We start from the raw sequence: 13,152 nt of genomic DNA on the forward strand, positions 1-13,152 counted from the left end.
AATTGTGTTTTGTACTGGACTGGTAACCAGTGATGGGAGGCCTGGACGAGAGAGATACTTTGCCATTTTCTGGTACCATTCAGAAGCTTAGATCGTCCGCTTGGAATTATAAGGTGACAAAATTGAGTTATTCACATTATTCTTATTCTGTGACAACTTCCTAACATTATGTGAGGTATTATTTTTAAAGTTATATGCGTTTTTGGACTCTTTACATAGAAAACAAAAAGGTTCTGTCTCCAAAGTCAAACTCTAACTTAGTTCTATAAAGTTCTATCTGTGAGCCAATCAGCACTTGAATACATTCAAGAGGACCAATCAGGTTCTGCTTCTTTGTCAGGTTGCTGCACCGCTCAGTGACTGCGGGAAAAGTTTCTAAAACTTTACGAAACATGAAAACAAGTTGCTGAAACTCTGCCTGTCTTCCTGCAGTTCTTTAAAAACTCTTATTGTCTTAAATTTTATAAATATTAAGACTTAAAGGTAATTAAATAGTAAACATCTGAATTGATAGGGTCTTAATTACAACATAAACATTCATTTCATTTATTCATCCATCTTTTCTTTTTCTTCTTTCTCCCAAAATAAGACATTTTGGTGCATTAGAGTCACATTTCTTATATAAAACAAAACCTCACACTGCCTTTACACTGACCTGCCACATGTAGTTGCTGGGACAGTTTATTACAGTAGCTGGTTGCTGTCTAATCTAAAGGAAACTTAAACTAATGGCTCCTACCTAAAACTGACCTCTGCACTGGACAAAACATTTAGCACTAACCTTTATACTTAATCTGCAGTTCTTTTTTGAATAAAAAAAGATGATTTGTCCAACAATAAAGCAATAATAAAAAAACAAGCAAAAAACAATAAAGAAATGTTAAAAATAATTAAATATAAAACATAAAAATAATGAAGTAATAAAAATAAATGTCCTAAAAAGGTAAAAGAAAGCATTAAATAACTTTCTGATACATGTAGACACTCTGTTACAAGTATTTTATGTTTTAAAACAACTTATGAGGTTAAACTGTTGCTTCTTTTCATATTTTGCCAGATAGAACCTTATAATTCCACACAGAAAGTGAATTCTTAGGATTAGAAGGTTCTATCTACATTGGACCTGTTCCAAAAACTCATGTACAAATTTGATAGGATTATGAAATTATACATTTATAATACATTTAGGGTGTCTGTTATTTTCATGTGTGAAAGAGACGTGTTCCACATATCAGTTCTGCTATTTGAAATGCGAAATCTTTGAAGCTTAATATCTCAAAGCTGGTCAGAACGGAGAAAGAACCTTATCATTCTAAGGGGACGAGATAATGCATTGTGAATCAGCTGCAGGTGGGACAGAGGTTGATTAACAAAGTCCCAAATGAAGAGAAATTACAGGAATCAATACGTGAAGAGAGGAAATCATGAACATTTGGCACATTTCTGTGGATAAATGTACAGACGGATTGTGTAAGTTACCCAGATAATCATGACGATATGGGTCTGGGCAGTGTTCGGCCGGTCCACTCTGCAGAGCCCGTAGAGAGGCCGTCTAGGGTGGAGCTTACTGACCAGTTCAGTTACACCACCCACTGCAAAAGGCAAATGTTATTGTGTGGACAGTGAGGATATATTTAATCACAGTTAAAAAGAATGGCTTATTGCTACTCAGTATGGTGGGTCAAGATATGACACACACAAACAACTAAGCTGTGTGTTTTGGCTAACACTGGCAGTACTGCCCCAAAATCATAGGTGCCTAAGCCAACTGTATCAAACCATTCATCTAGACAGTAAGTGTGTTTTGGCCAGTAAAAACTTTATATAAGATTAAGATAAATACAGCCATATGCAAGTGATTGAACAGCCATTGTTAAATTATGTTATATTGATTTTCTAAGTGAAAGGCCAGGCCACCATTTGTGTTTTATTTTTTCCAATATGTTAAATTCAGCAAATAAACACTAATTGTGCATCAAAATGTGTGGAAGTATGTTCTCTAGAGGATTAAACATGCAGAATGTGGCCAAAAGTATGTGGACCCCTGACCATCACACGTGTATATCCCATTTCAAAACCATGATCATTAATATGGAGTTTGTGGCTGAGCTGTTGTTGCTCTTATATGCTCATTTCACAATAGTAGCACTTACCGGGGCGGACCAGGGCAGATCTTGCAGGGCCAGAATTTCATAAACAAACTTGTGGGAACTTGTAGCATTCTATATCAGTGCCACAATTAAAGTCTCTGGGCTTTTCAGTACGAGCCGTTTTTTTTTTTAAATATACACCTTTTATACACCTGTTAGCAATGAGTGTGGCTGGAATAATTAGGAGGGGTGTCCATACATACGTACTTTTGGCCATATATATATATATAGTGCGCACACTCACAAACACTTTTTGTGCTCATGTGTATTTTCTTACCACCAGAGTCTGCCAGTTTGAGCCGGTTTGTCACACCATCATAAGCAAACAGTGCCCTGTTAACAGAAACACAAAGAGAGACAAAACATTAACAGCAGCTTTAAACTCTGTATTCAACCAGCAGTTATTTCTGTGCAGAAATGTAGGGCTGCAGTTACACCAGGACCAAGACTGCACTCTGCCATACCGCGACATCAACTTGAAGACTGTTCGTTTATCACAGTACTTCAGAAACTTTAGCTAATATTGAATTCATTTCAGTCTTTTGAAATATGAGGCACATGCATTTGCTTTGGTTCTCGATGAAAAAGTATTCAAATTTCCATCTTGCCCAGAATCGCGGGTTCTCAATGTTAGGTTTGTACTTTATGGCTGTGGTCTTGACTGAATCTGGTTCAGTAAATGTAGCGGCAAGTTTATTCAGAGAAGAAAGGCTCTTAAACTTTAGGTTACTTTGTTACCGCGCATAACTCTGTGATTTTACAGTGCTGCTGCCACCATCAGGTGAAAGGAAAAACTGCAGTGTACTGTCTGGCAGGCCACTTATAACACACTGTAAAACAGAAGCCACGGGCCAATTAAAATCTGTCCGTCAGCCACTTTTTATGCTGCCTTCTGTACGGCATAAACATTCACCAGTAAATGAAATTTTAATTTGAAAAAATAACTAATATCACTGTTCCTTAATGGGAATTAGCTGTAGAGTGTAACTACAAAAGTTCAAATAGCAATGCCAGGTATCACTACTGTAACTACAGTAGTATAGATATGTCAGATAGCTAACCAGCCAGCCAAGTTAACCATGAACTTACTGTCTTTGTGGGTTTACACTCTCAGAAAAAAAGGTATGTAACTGTCACTGGGGTGGTAAACTCAAGTGTACATCTCATACCTTTACTCAGGGAACATAACTATCAAATTATATTTTCTAAGTTGTGTTGACTCCACACACTCCGTCTCGTCTCCAGGCTTCTTATTTTATTGTTCTGTTTTAAAACACTCGGTTATGAAACGGTACAAATACATACTTTTCACCTGGAAAAACGTATTTAAGGTGCACAACTGGACCTTAAAACCACTGATGTACCTTTGAGGGAACATTTACATTGTTTGTACCTTAATAACCAAAAAATGTATCTGCACAGAACCTTTATTCTTAACTGTGTACTAACTTCTCTCAGTGATTTCCCATCACAGATGTTCCATTCCCTTTGAGAGTCTTCCAGAACCCTGTCTGCTGTGTTATGACGTACATGTGTTTTCTGTACTTGCAGCAAGTTTTTGAAATGTAGTTCAGGTGTAGTTATTTTGATTAAAGTGTTTTGTGAATTTACATCGCATTTATGAGTTTGCAGCATGTTTTTTAATGTACTGTATGCTGGATCTTGTCGGTCACCATACAAAAGAGACCTACTTTTATTACATATACTTGCAAAAATGTAATACATATGATATATAACACTGACAATGCATAAACTGTGTGTGTGTGTGTGTGTGTGTAAACACGTATTGCGCTGCTCTCCTCCTCCGGGTATTCTGTAATCTGCTCACACCCAACACACCATTCTGTAAACTACTACAACCTATTCAGCTGTGAGAATGAACCCTCTAGAAAGTTCATCAAGATTACAAAAGCCCACCAGCCAGACGTTTAGCTGACATAACCTCAGGAGCACGCTCAGTGGATTAGCTGAAATATGTCCGTGTGTTCTCATAATCAGTTAAGAAAGACCAGAATAGTCACATAGGCCTTTAATCCCCTGCAGCACTTAAAGTGAAAATCTAATGTACACAGTTTTCCAAATGTAGTGGGTCAGCCAAGACATGTGTCTGAAGTTTGCTCCTTTATTTTTGCGCTGGAGTTACGAGGCTAATGTTGCTAAGAAGTAATGGAAGAGAATGCCATACCGGTTAGCATTGTGCTAACAGTATGCTTAAATCGTTGTATACTGTCCTCAAACAATTAAATAAATAATCTCAAATAGACTTGCTTATGTGTTTTTTGTCCATGTTTATGTATAACAGTGTGTCATACAGCACCAGAAACCACATTAGCAAGTCTATTTGAGATTACTTAACAAGGTTTGAGGTAGTGCTGGGCGATACTTTGTCTATACTATACTGTGATATTAACATACTGTGATACTCCTTTCCAGCTTTAATGATATTTTGGTAAATGATACTTGCTACACAGTGAGCATTCTAATATAACGGCAAGGAAATAGTGATGTTGCCAAGCAATTTGTTTTCAATCCTTTGTGCTATTTACTCACAATATACATATAGTACAACTGCATATATATCATTATATTATAAGTTTATGTAGTGCTCCAGATTGATTTGAAATATGCTTTCTTTCTGGTTGACATTTACATTATTGTATAAAATTCTCTTGAGCCGGATTTTTTATGAAGAAAAAAAGAGAACAAAACTGTCCAATCTCAAGTCACGTGTCAAGTCGAGTGGTCTTTATTGTCATTCCTCAACATAGCTTGTATGCAATGGAAGGAAATGTCGTTCTTCAGGCCCCATGATACAACACAACACAGCAGCACATTACTCAGGACAGAAGTGCAGACACAAGGCAGTGTGAAACCATCTGGGCATTATTGTGATAAATTATGTCCCAAGACAATACAATAAGTTTTCTGAGCATATTGTGGATATCGTGATACTAGTAGAACAATGACCAACTGCCTATTTCATTATAAAGAGAGCAAAACTAGCCAGGTTTAACTGGATTTAGTGCAAAACCACAGGCCATATATAGATTAAAAATAATGGTATTCACAATTTTTGATAATACTTTTAAAATGTAGCACTACTAGTTATTTTTTCTCTGTTCCAACTGATCAGATGCCTGAACAAATAAATATTGTGAGATATTGTGTATCGTGAACATTTCTTGAAGTATTGCGATGTTATATTTTTTGTTATATTGTCTTTTAATAGAGGGTAGTAGGACTCAGGAAGCATAACGCTGCTGTCAGAACAAAACTTTGTATCTCCATTTTTGTCATTTTTCAGTTTTTGACATAATTTCAAAGTATCTGTTGCCCGTTACACCGTGTATAATTTTCATGATGAACGGCCCAAAAGAAATGGCTGAAAATTACTTGGATAAACGTCTGGTTCCATTGATTTACATTAAATGCAAAGTATGTTTTTTCCTTCTCCTGTAAAGTTATCATTTTGGAGATATGAGGTTTTGTTCAAACAGCAGCGATAAGTTCATCACCTTTTTAATACAAACTGATACTGTGATGCTGTGAAAGATTCAGAAAAATGTTTATCACAATCACCCAACACTGCCTTGAAGCTAATGTGTGATGATTAAGGCATGCAGATTTTATGATGCTAATTGGTGGCTATAAGCTTCCATTACTTGTTAGCCACATAGCTTGAGTGCAAAACCCAAAAAGCAAACATCAGACACCAAACATGTCTTGGCTAATCAACTACGTCTGGGGTAAGGGGGGGTAGGGGGCTGTTAAAATGTTCGCTGAACTTTCGCATTAAAGCTGTTGAGGCTGAAACACATAATATTTGTGAAAACAGTCTGAAACTGCACAGATGAGAACAAAGACACTCACTCCGGAGATGCAGAAAGAGAGGGAGCGGTGGCAGAAGACAGAAAGACAGGAAGATTGGGGAATGAGAGCTGACTGTGCTGTGCAGTGAATACAGCTCTGTCCCTAAAGACCACCGGCCTTTTACACTGTTTCTGATTACCGGCTGTTATTATTCTCAAAACTATTGTCAATGCAAAACTCAGAAACAATGTTCAAGCAGCGCCAAACCATAATGCTTTATTTACTCTACTGGACTGAAGTACTAATGTTTAACCCTTAGAAGTCTAGATTATTATTATCATTTTTGTCATTATACTATTTAAATGTAATGATATAATCACATTATACATAATAAATTAAATTTACATTTAATTTATGTTCTGTATTGACAGGTTTGAGTCTGTTTTCTGATTATTTTGATATTAAAGTGATGATAAAATCATGGCAAAAATGCCAGTGATGTTTTTCTGTCTTCAAAGTCAGTCTGTACATAACACAATACATTTACTCTACAAATCATTATAAAATATCTCCTCTTCAGCTTACATAAATAATTATTTATATTTATTCTAATATTAGTGTTCTTTTATAGCAAATAAATGCTAACTTACCAATGATATCATAGTATGTGAAAACATCTTAAATGTAGTTGGTATATCTATTATTTCTCAGTGTTATAAGAATACTATGTTATTTAAAGCTGCACTATGTAAGTTTTTTGTTAAAATTGAAAGAGTCAGGAGAAAGAATAAGCAAAAATATAGTGTTATATTGAAAAATATTACACATCTTTACTATTTATTTACTTTATTTATTTATTATTACATTTATGTTTTCCCTTACCAAGATATATAGCGCTGCTGTCGGACCAAAACCTTGTATCTCCAAAATGGTAACTTTACAGGAGAAGGAAAAAACATACTTTACTTTTAATGTAAGTCAATGGAACCAGACTTATTTCCAGGTAACTCTGGGCCGTTTCTTTTAGTCTATTCATCTTGAAATTTACACACAATATAAAGGACAGTAGACGTTTTCAAATTATGTCAAAAACTGAAAAACAAAATGGAGATATGAGGTTTTGGTCCGACAGCAGCGACAGCAGCTTTTTAAATCTGGTGCCTAAAGTAGAGGTTTTCAGGAGAGCTAATGCAGTGTTGTTCTACAGTAAGAGAAGAAACAGCACAGCAGCAGTACAGTTTGTTAGAAACAGACAGATGATTGAGGTGGGGACAAATTACACCACTTAGGACCATTTCCTGTCCCTTCTCTACACACTGACCAAACAAGGAAACAAGTGCCCTCACACACACACACACACACACACACACAGAGAAACACACATTCACACACACACACAGACGCACACACACACACACACACACACACGCATACAGGGAGTTTTGTTGACATGCAACGACATTCTTTCTTTTAAAATGCGCTTCCGTTTGCAGCATCTTTTCAATGTGTTTTCTCCAACAATCAACAATGCCCTGTAGTACAAACAGGAAAAGCTCGGTCTGTCCACTTTAGTCATGACTCTTAGTTAAAGGGGAATTCCACCGTTTTTTTAAAATCTCTGCATGATTACTTTGTTCAAATGTAAACAAAGCAATTCAAAGTGGTTGGATGGCCAACGTGCTGTTCTTGAGAAACTTATCAAGTCAGAATTGTTCACAGTGGTGGTGATAGGAACCAGACGTCTAAAGAGTTTAAGGCCTCTTAAAAAATACCGTCACAGAAAGTTATTTGGCTTTTAGAAATATGTTTCAGGTCTTAATCATATTGCAAAACTAATGTCTCAGGTATCAGGCAGTGTATTCGTTGTGTAATAACTTTCTGCGAGGGAACTTTTAGAGATACTAAACACTTCGGAAGTCTGGTTCCTATCACCACCACTGTGAACAGTTCTGACTCTGTAAGGTTCTCTAGAACAGACCATTTCACACCAAACCACTCTGAGTGACTTTGTTTACATCTCAGCCATTTAATTATGCAGAAATTTAGACAAATCAGTAGAATTAACCTTTAAATTCAGATCAAATTCCTTTAATAAAAGTGTGCAAACCAAACATCCCTTAATGAAAGACCAGCCAAAAGAAAAAATGATAAACCTACACTTAGAAAAAGATGGTTCTTCAAAGGTTATTTAGTAAATGGAAAGGTTCTATTTGAACCATGAGTTCTTTACAGAACCATTTCATGCTTAAATGTTTCTTTGCATGGTGAAGTTTTCAGGATGATGGAAAATGTGTTGTACATGGTTCTAGCGCCAAAAGGGTTCTTCAGTTGTTACAATGTCAAGCTTGTAACAGGAGAAGATCTATTTTTGGTGCTGTAGAGAACCATTTTCAAAAAGGTTCTATATAGAACCACATACAACACACTCTCCATCAATCTGAAGAACCATTTCACCATGCAAAGAACCATTTAAGCATGAAACGGTTCTATATAGAACTCACGGTTCTAAAAAGAACCATCTCCAAAGAACCCTTGAAGAACCATTTTTAAGAGTGTAGTTTAAAAGCCTAAGTTTTATGGGTTTTAAACTGTATGAAGGATCCTGACAGATAAAAACAGAGACACAGAAAACTGCTTCTCCACTTTTCTAGTCAGTCAGACTGGATGACTAAGCTAAAAGCTAAAGGTTTATACTCAGTTCTAGAGGCAGACACACTGTGAAGGAACTGGAATTGCTGAAAGTGAGAAAACGAGGCAAAATACTGCCTTTAAAGCCTCATTAATGAAGATGCGTTTGGTTTAGCGTGTTATTCGGTGGTGATAGTACCAATAACAGCGAGGCTGAAGTTGGCTCCCTGCTCGGCAGCTTCTTGTTCAAATGTCTCTACCTGAGGCGCCAGAATGTACGTTAACTGCTGCACCATTTAAGGTGGAACGGGAAAATCCGAACAAGAAGCTGGCGAATAAGACGCTGATTTCAGCTTCGTCCAGAAGTACCACACCGTTAGGTCAGCACTGTTGGCTAAGTGGCTTCTGTTCAGAGTATTTCATACACTTCTATATTAGCTAGCTAGCTAATTGCTAGTTAGCTCACCGAAAACTGAGCTATTTTAGAATTAGTACTGGCTTATACAACTATATAACAACCAAAGTATAATCATAATACTCGATAAAAAACAATCCTTAGACTGAACCGAAGAACTACATGTGTACAGATGAGTACAAGATTAACTGGCATATTGTCTGTTTGTTTACACCATGGAGCAGAGTGGCGCAGCGGAAGCGTGCTGGGCCCATAACCCAGAGGTCGATGGATCGAAACCATCCTCTGCTAACGTTTTTCATTTTTCTGTGCTGGACACTTCAGGCTATATCTTCTGACCATACCTACATTAAAATAACCACCCTCTGCTTTTAATTAAGCCTTTTAAATGTGGTTTTAGTAATATAATAAATGCTATAATTGTATTGAATGTGTATAGGTATAAACCCAACATTCAGGAACATGACAGTCTTTCAGTTATAGTGTACCCATATGGAAATCTGATATATAGCAATAAAGGAGTTCAAATATATGACATATATTAGCATATATGGAGGTCCATTAATCCGATGTCCCTTAATCCAACTTTATATTAGTCCCATAGGGAATATATATGACATGCAAACTTATTTGAAACAAGCCATTTTAGACATGGGACATGTATTTCAGCCATATATCAACATATATAAACATATAAGTGTAACATATATCTAACAATACATGATAGAAAACATTATTCCCATATGGATGGTATTACATATATATGCTAGCTGCATGTTACATAAGTTTTTTTTATTGCATGCATGTTGCTGGTGTGTTTCATTTTGATTTTTTGGTTTAACAAATCTTTTAGTGTTTGTATCAGACAGACAGTATATCACTGTTGTCGGGAGAAAACCTCGTGTCTCCATTTTTGAGGTTTTTCAGTTTTTGACATAATTTGAAAATACCTGTTGGCCTTTACATTGTGTGTAAATTTGCATGAAGAATGGGCCAAAAGAAATGACCAAAAATGACTTGGAAAAAAGTCTGGTTTCATTGACTTACATTAAAAGTAAAGTAGTTTTTTTCCTTCTGCTGTAAAGTTACCATTTTGGAGATATGAGGTTTTCTTCGGACAACAGCGATATGTGTTCGATATATTAGGCATATATGTGTTTACCCACCTATCAGATACATATATATGATCCATATATAGTCCAATATTTGATACTTATACATATGTATAAAACATGTATGTACATTTTGAAATACATGTATGACCTTTTTGATATATGTGCATACATGGCCATATATCAGATACCAGAATGAGTATTTTTATTCTATTTCACATTTTATTCTACAATTTCTATTCTACTATCAAAAATTAAAGTGATGGCTTCTTATATTTTTGACAATTTTATTACACATGATCTACACACTTATCCCTCTCCTCATTCTCACAAATTATATAACCCTAACAATTCAAGGTTGTAAACAATAACTCAGCATTCATTATAAAACTATGATCTATAACAAGTAAGTTTTTTATAAACAAAGGTAAAAGCTCAATTCAACATTCAGAAACACAAGCTTCATGTACTTGTGTTTGACAATGTAAAGACATCTGCTAAGGAGATCAATCCTCTGCTTTTCAACTTTACTCAAATCTATTTAATATTACTTTCATATATTATAGTTCTTGTTATAGAGATTCATTATTTCCCTGTCTTTGGGATGTGCTGAGTACTCATTGTGGCCTTGGTTGTGATTACAGGCATATACTACTCATGCAATCATGTAATGCAATGGAATTACAATTTAAAGTAATTGGTCAGGTAATGCAGTCAGTGTTTCTCTACTAAATAGGCATTGAAAACATACCCAAAACTCACTTTCCTCCCAGTAATTTGTTTTTGGCTTATATATATATACACACAGTTACCAAAAGAGAACCAGTTTCTCATACCAGTTTGTGGATGTTCGTGGGTTCAGCACATCTTCTTTAGCCGTTATCAGAGATAAGTTGTAGGTGTCCAGATTAATATCCTTACTCGACTTCATGGTGATGCTGAATTCAAACTGTCTTCTGTTGGAAAATTAAGAAAAATAGCTTTAAAAAGTTTTATCCCAGCCCAGTTTAGGCTACTTAAGTGACCGTTAGCATGTAAAGTCATGGACTCAGACCTGAATAAAGCAAAGCTCCACGCTTCCTGTGATTAAAATAGCAGGCATTTGTGAATTGTATCCAAACTCTCAGGAAGTTGAGGGGCTTATGAAGCCACTCCCACCGATTGGAGATAAAAATTGCTCTCTGGAGTTTAAAAGGTCAGCCTCTGATCCCTCCTCTTTCCTCTTTTTGTGAATATTTTGCATTTCTGATCTGCTTTAGCTACCGATTGTAGCCTGAGATGAAACACAGGGTCAGTGGTTGAACTGAAATATTATAAGTTGAGAATGAAGTTCTCACTTTTCTCACTTGTTGGCTGGATTTAGGTAATAAGTTATGTTTTATTCCAATTTCAAAACTTCCTAGGAAGCACAAACACTATATTCCCAGTCCTTCTCCTGGAGTAATTTAGCTTGTTTTGAACATTTTAGTGTTTCCCTTCTCTAGGCAAAACTCATTAGTCCATTAAAGCCCTTCATGAGGTTAAAAATGGACATTAAATAAAGTACAGAGCGAAGGAGTTTGTAGAAGTGTTGGGAAATGCGACTGTAATGTGTGTCAGTTACAGAATGCTCAGTTATGCAGTAGCGTGTGAAAGCTGGAGGCTCCAGTGTCCCATACTCCTCCTGACCCTGGCTGAATTTTTTGTTTACATCCTAACCCTGGGCCAGTGTTTGTTTGTTTATTTATAAATGACTCAATATGATTTATTTACATAGAATTCAATAATCATTTTCCATATTAATCCTCTTGTGGGGTCACTGTAATGCATTGACTCAGCTCAGCTGCAGTGATTTCACTGAACAAGTTTGGATAGAATGAACCCAATATGAGTAATGACACTAATAATGAGAAGGGTCTCCGGACGTGGTGCTGTTTTTCCTGTTGATACTTATGAATATGAGCAAAAAGTATGTATATATAAAGTATTTAGACAAATCAGAACTTCCTTTGGAACAATGTATTCTGGTCAGACAAAGCAATAATTGAATTATTTGGCAATAATTCAGCTCATCATGTTTGGAGAAAGAAATGTAGCTTATATGATCTAAAGAACACCACACCCACAGTGGGCTATGAAGATGGAGCATCATAGTATGGGACTATCTGCAAATGATACTGGGGCATTACACATTATTAAAGGAAACATGAATGGATCAACGTACTGGGACATATCAGAGGAAAAGTTTAATAACATCAGCCAACAAACTGAATATGGAAAGAAGATGAATGTTTCAGTAAGACAGTGACTTCAAGCATACATGTAAAATGACTTAAGACTGATTTCTAAAGAAGGTGAAAGTGCTTGCATGGCCTAGCCGGTCTAGTCCGTCAGAGGGACCATTGTAACCTTGGGGAACTGAAGACAGTTTTGTCAAGAGAAATGGGCCACGATGTTAAAAAACGAATTACCTCCTATCTTAGATGTCTTGAAGCTGTAATTGCCAACAACGGTTTTGCAACAAAGTGCTAATAATATTAGTTAGTGGGGGTGTTTGTATCCTTTTTACCCTGTCAATTAATTTTGTTTGTTTATGTTCATAAATGGATACATTTTTGTTCATATTTATATGTACAAAGTCAAAAGACATGATTAGTGTAAATGTAAAAGTGCAATGGAAGTATACTAAACAAAAATAACAAAAATAATAGTTTCTGAATATTTGCTTCCCCCATATATGTGTGTACATATACATGTGTATTACAGACATAAACACAAACAAAAAGAAGAGAAGCGGACTACAAATCACACATTTTTCATCTAACTGAAAAATGTACCAGACTGATTATAATTGATTAATTGAATTAAATATTTAAAACAAAATAAAACAATTTTAGTGTATGTAAACAGATCAAAAAATAAAATAGGATATATATATATATATATATATATATATATATATATATATATATATATATATGTGTGTGTGTGTGTGTGTGTGTGTGTGTGTGTGTGTATGTGTTTATTATTCATGTTACATTGGTATTTATTATTCTTT

General features: G+C 35.6%; 1 protein-coding gene and 1 non-coding gene across 2 annotated transcripts in view; one reads left to right on the forward strand and one right to left on the reverse strand.

Annotated features, from left to right (window-relative positions):
- LOC118820491 (drebrin-like protein A) overlaps positions 1–11,161 on the reverse strand; it is an 18,823-nt gene extending 7,662 nt beyond the window's left edge. Inside the window, exons 1-3 of the mRNA XM_036588850.1 lie at positions 10,952–11,161; positions 2,428–2,483; positions 1,480–1,592 (exon numbers count right to left, since the gene is read on the reverse strand). Coding sequence (XP_036444743.1) covers positions 1,480–1,592; positions 2,428–2,483; positions 10,952–11,046 — 264 coding nt within the window. The 5' untranslated portion in view covers positions 11,047–11,161. The remainder of the gene's footprint in view (positions 1–1,479; positions 1,593–2,427; positions 2,484–10,951) is intronic.
- On the forward strand, positions 9,223–9,294 carry trnam-cau. The gene has a single exon. It is a non-coding gene; the product is annotated as a tRNA-Met (tRNA).
- Positions 11,162–13,152: the final 1,991 nt, after the last annotated feature.

The sequence above is a fragment of the Colossoma macropomum genome, unplaced genomic scaffold, assembly GCF_904425465.1.
Source record: "Colossoma macropomum unplaced genomic scaffold, Colossoma_macropomum, whole genome shotgun sequence".
Classification (NCBI taxonomy): domain Eukaryota; kingdom Metazoa; phylum Chordata; class Actinopteri; order Characiformes; family Serrasalmidae; genus Colossoma; species Colossoma macropomum.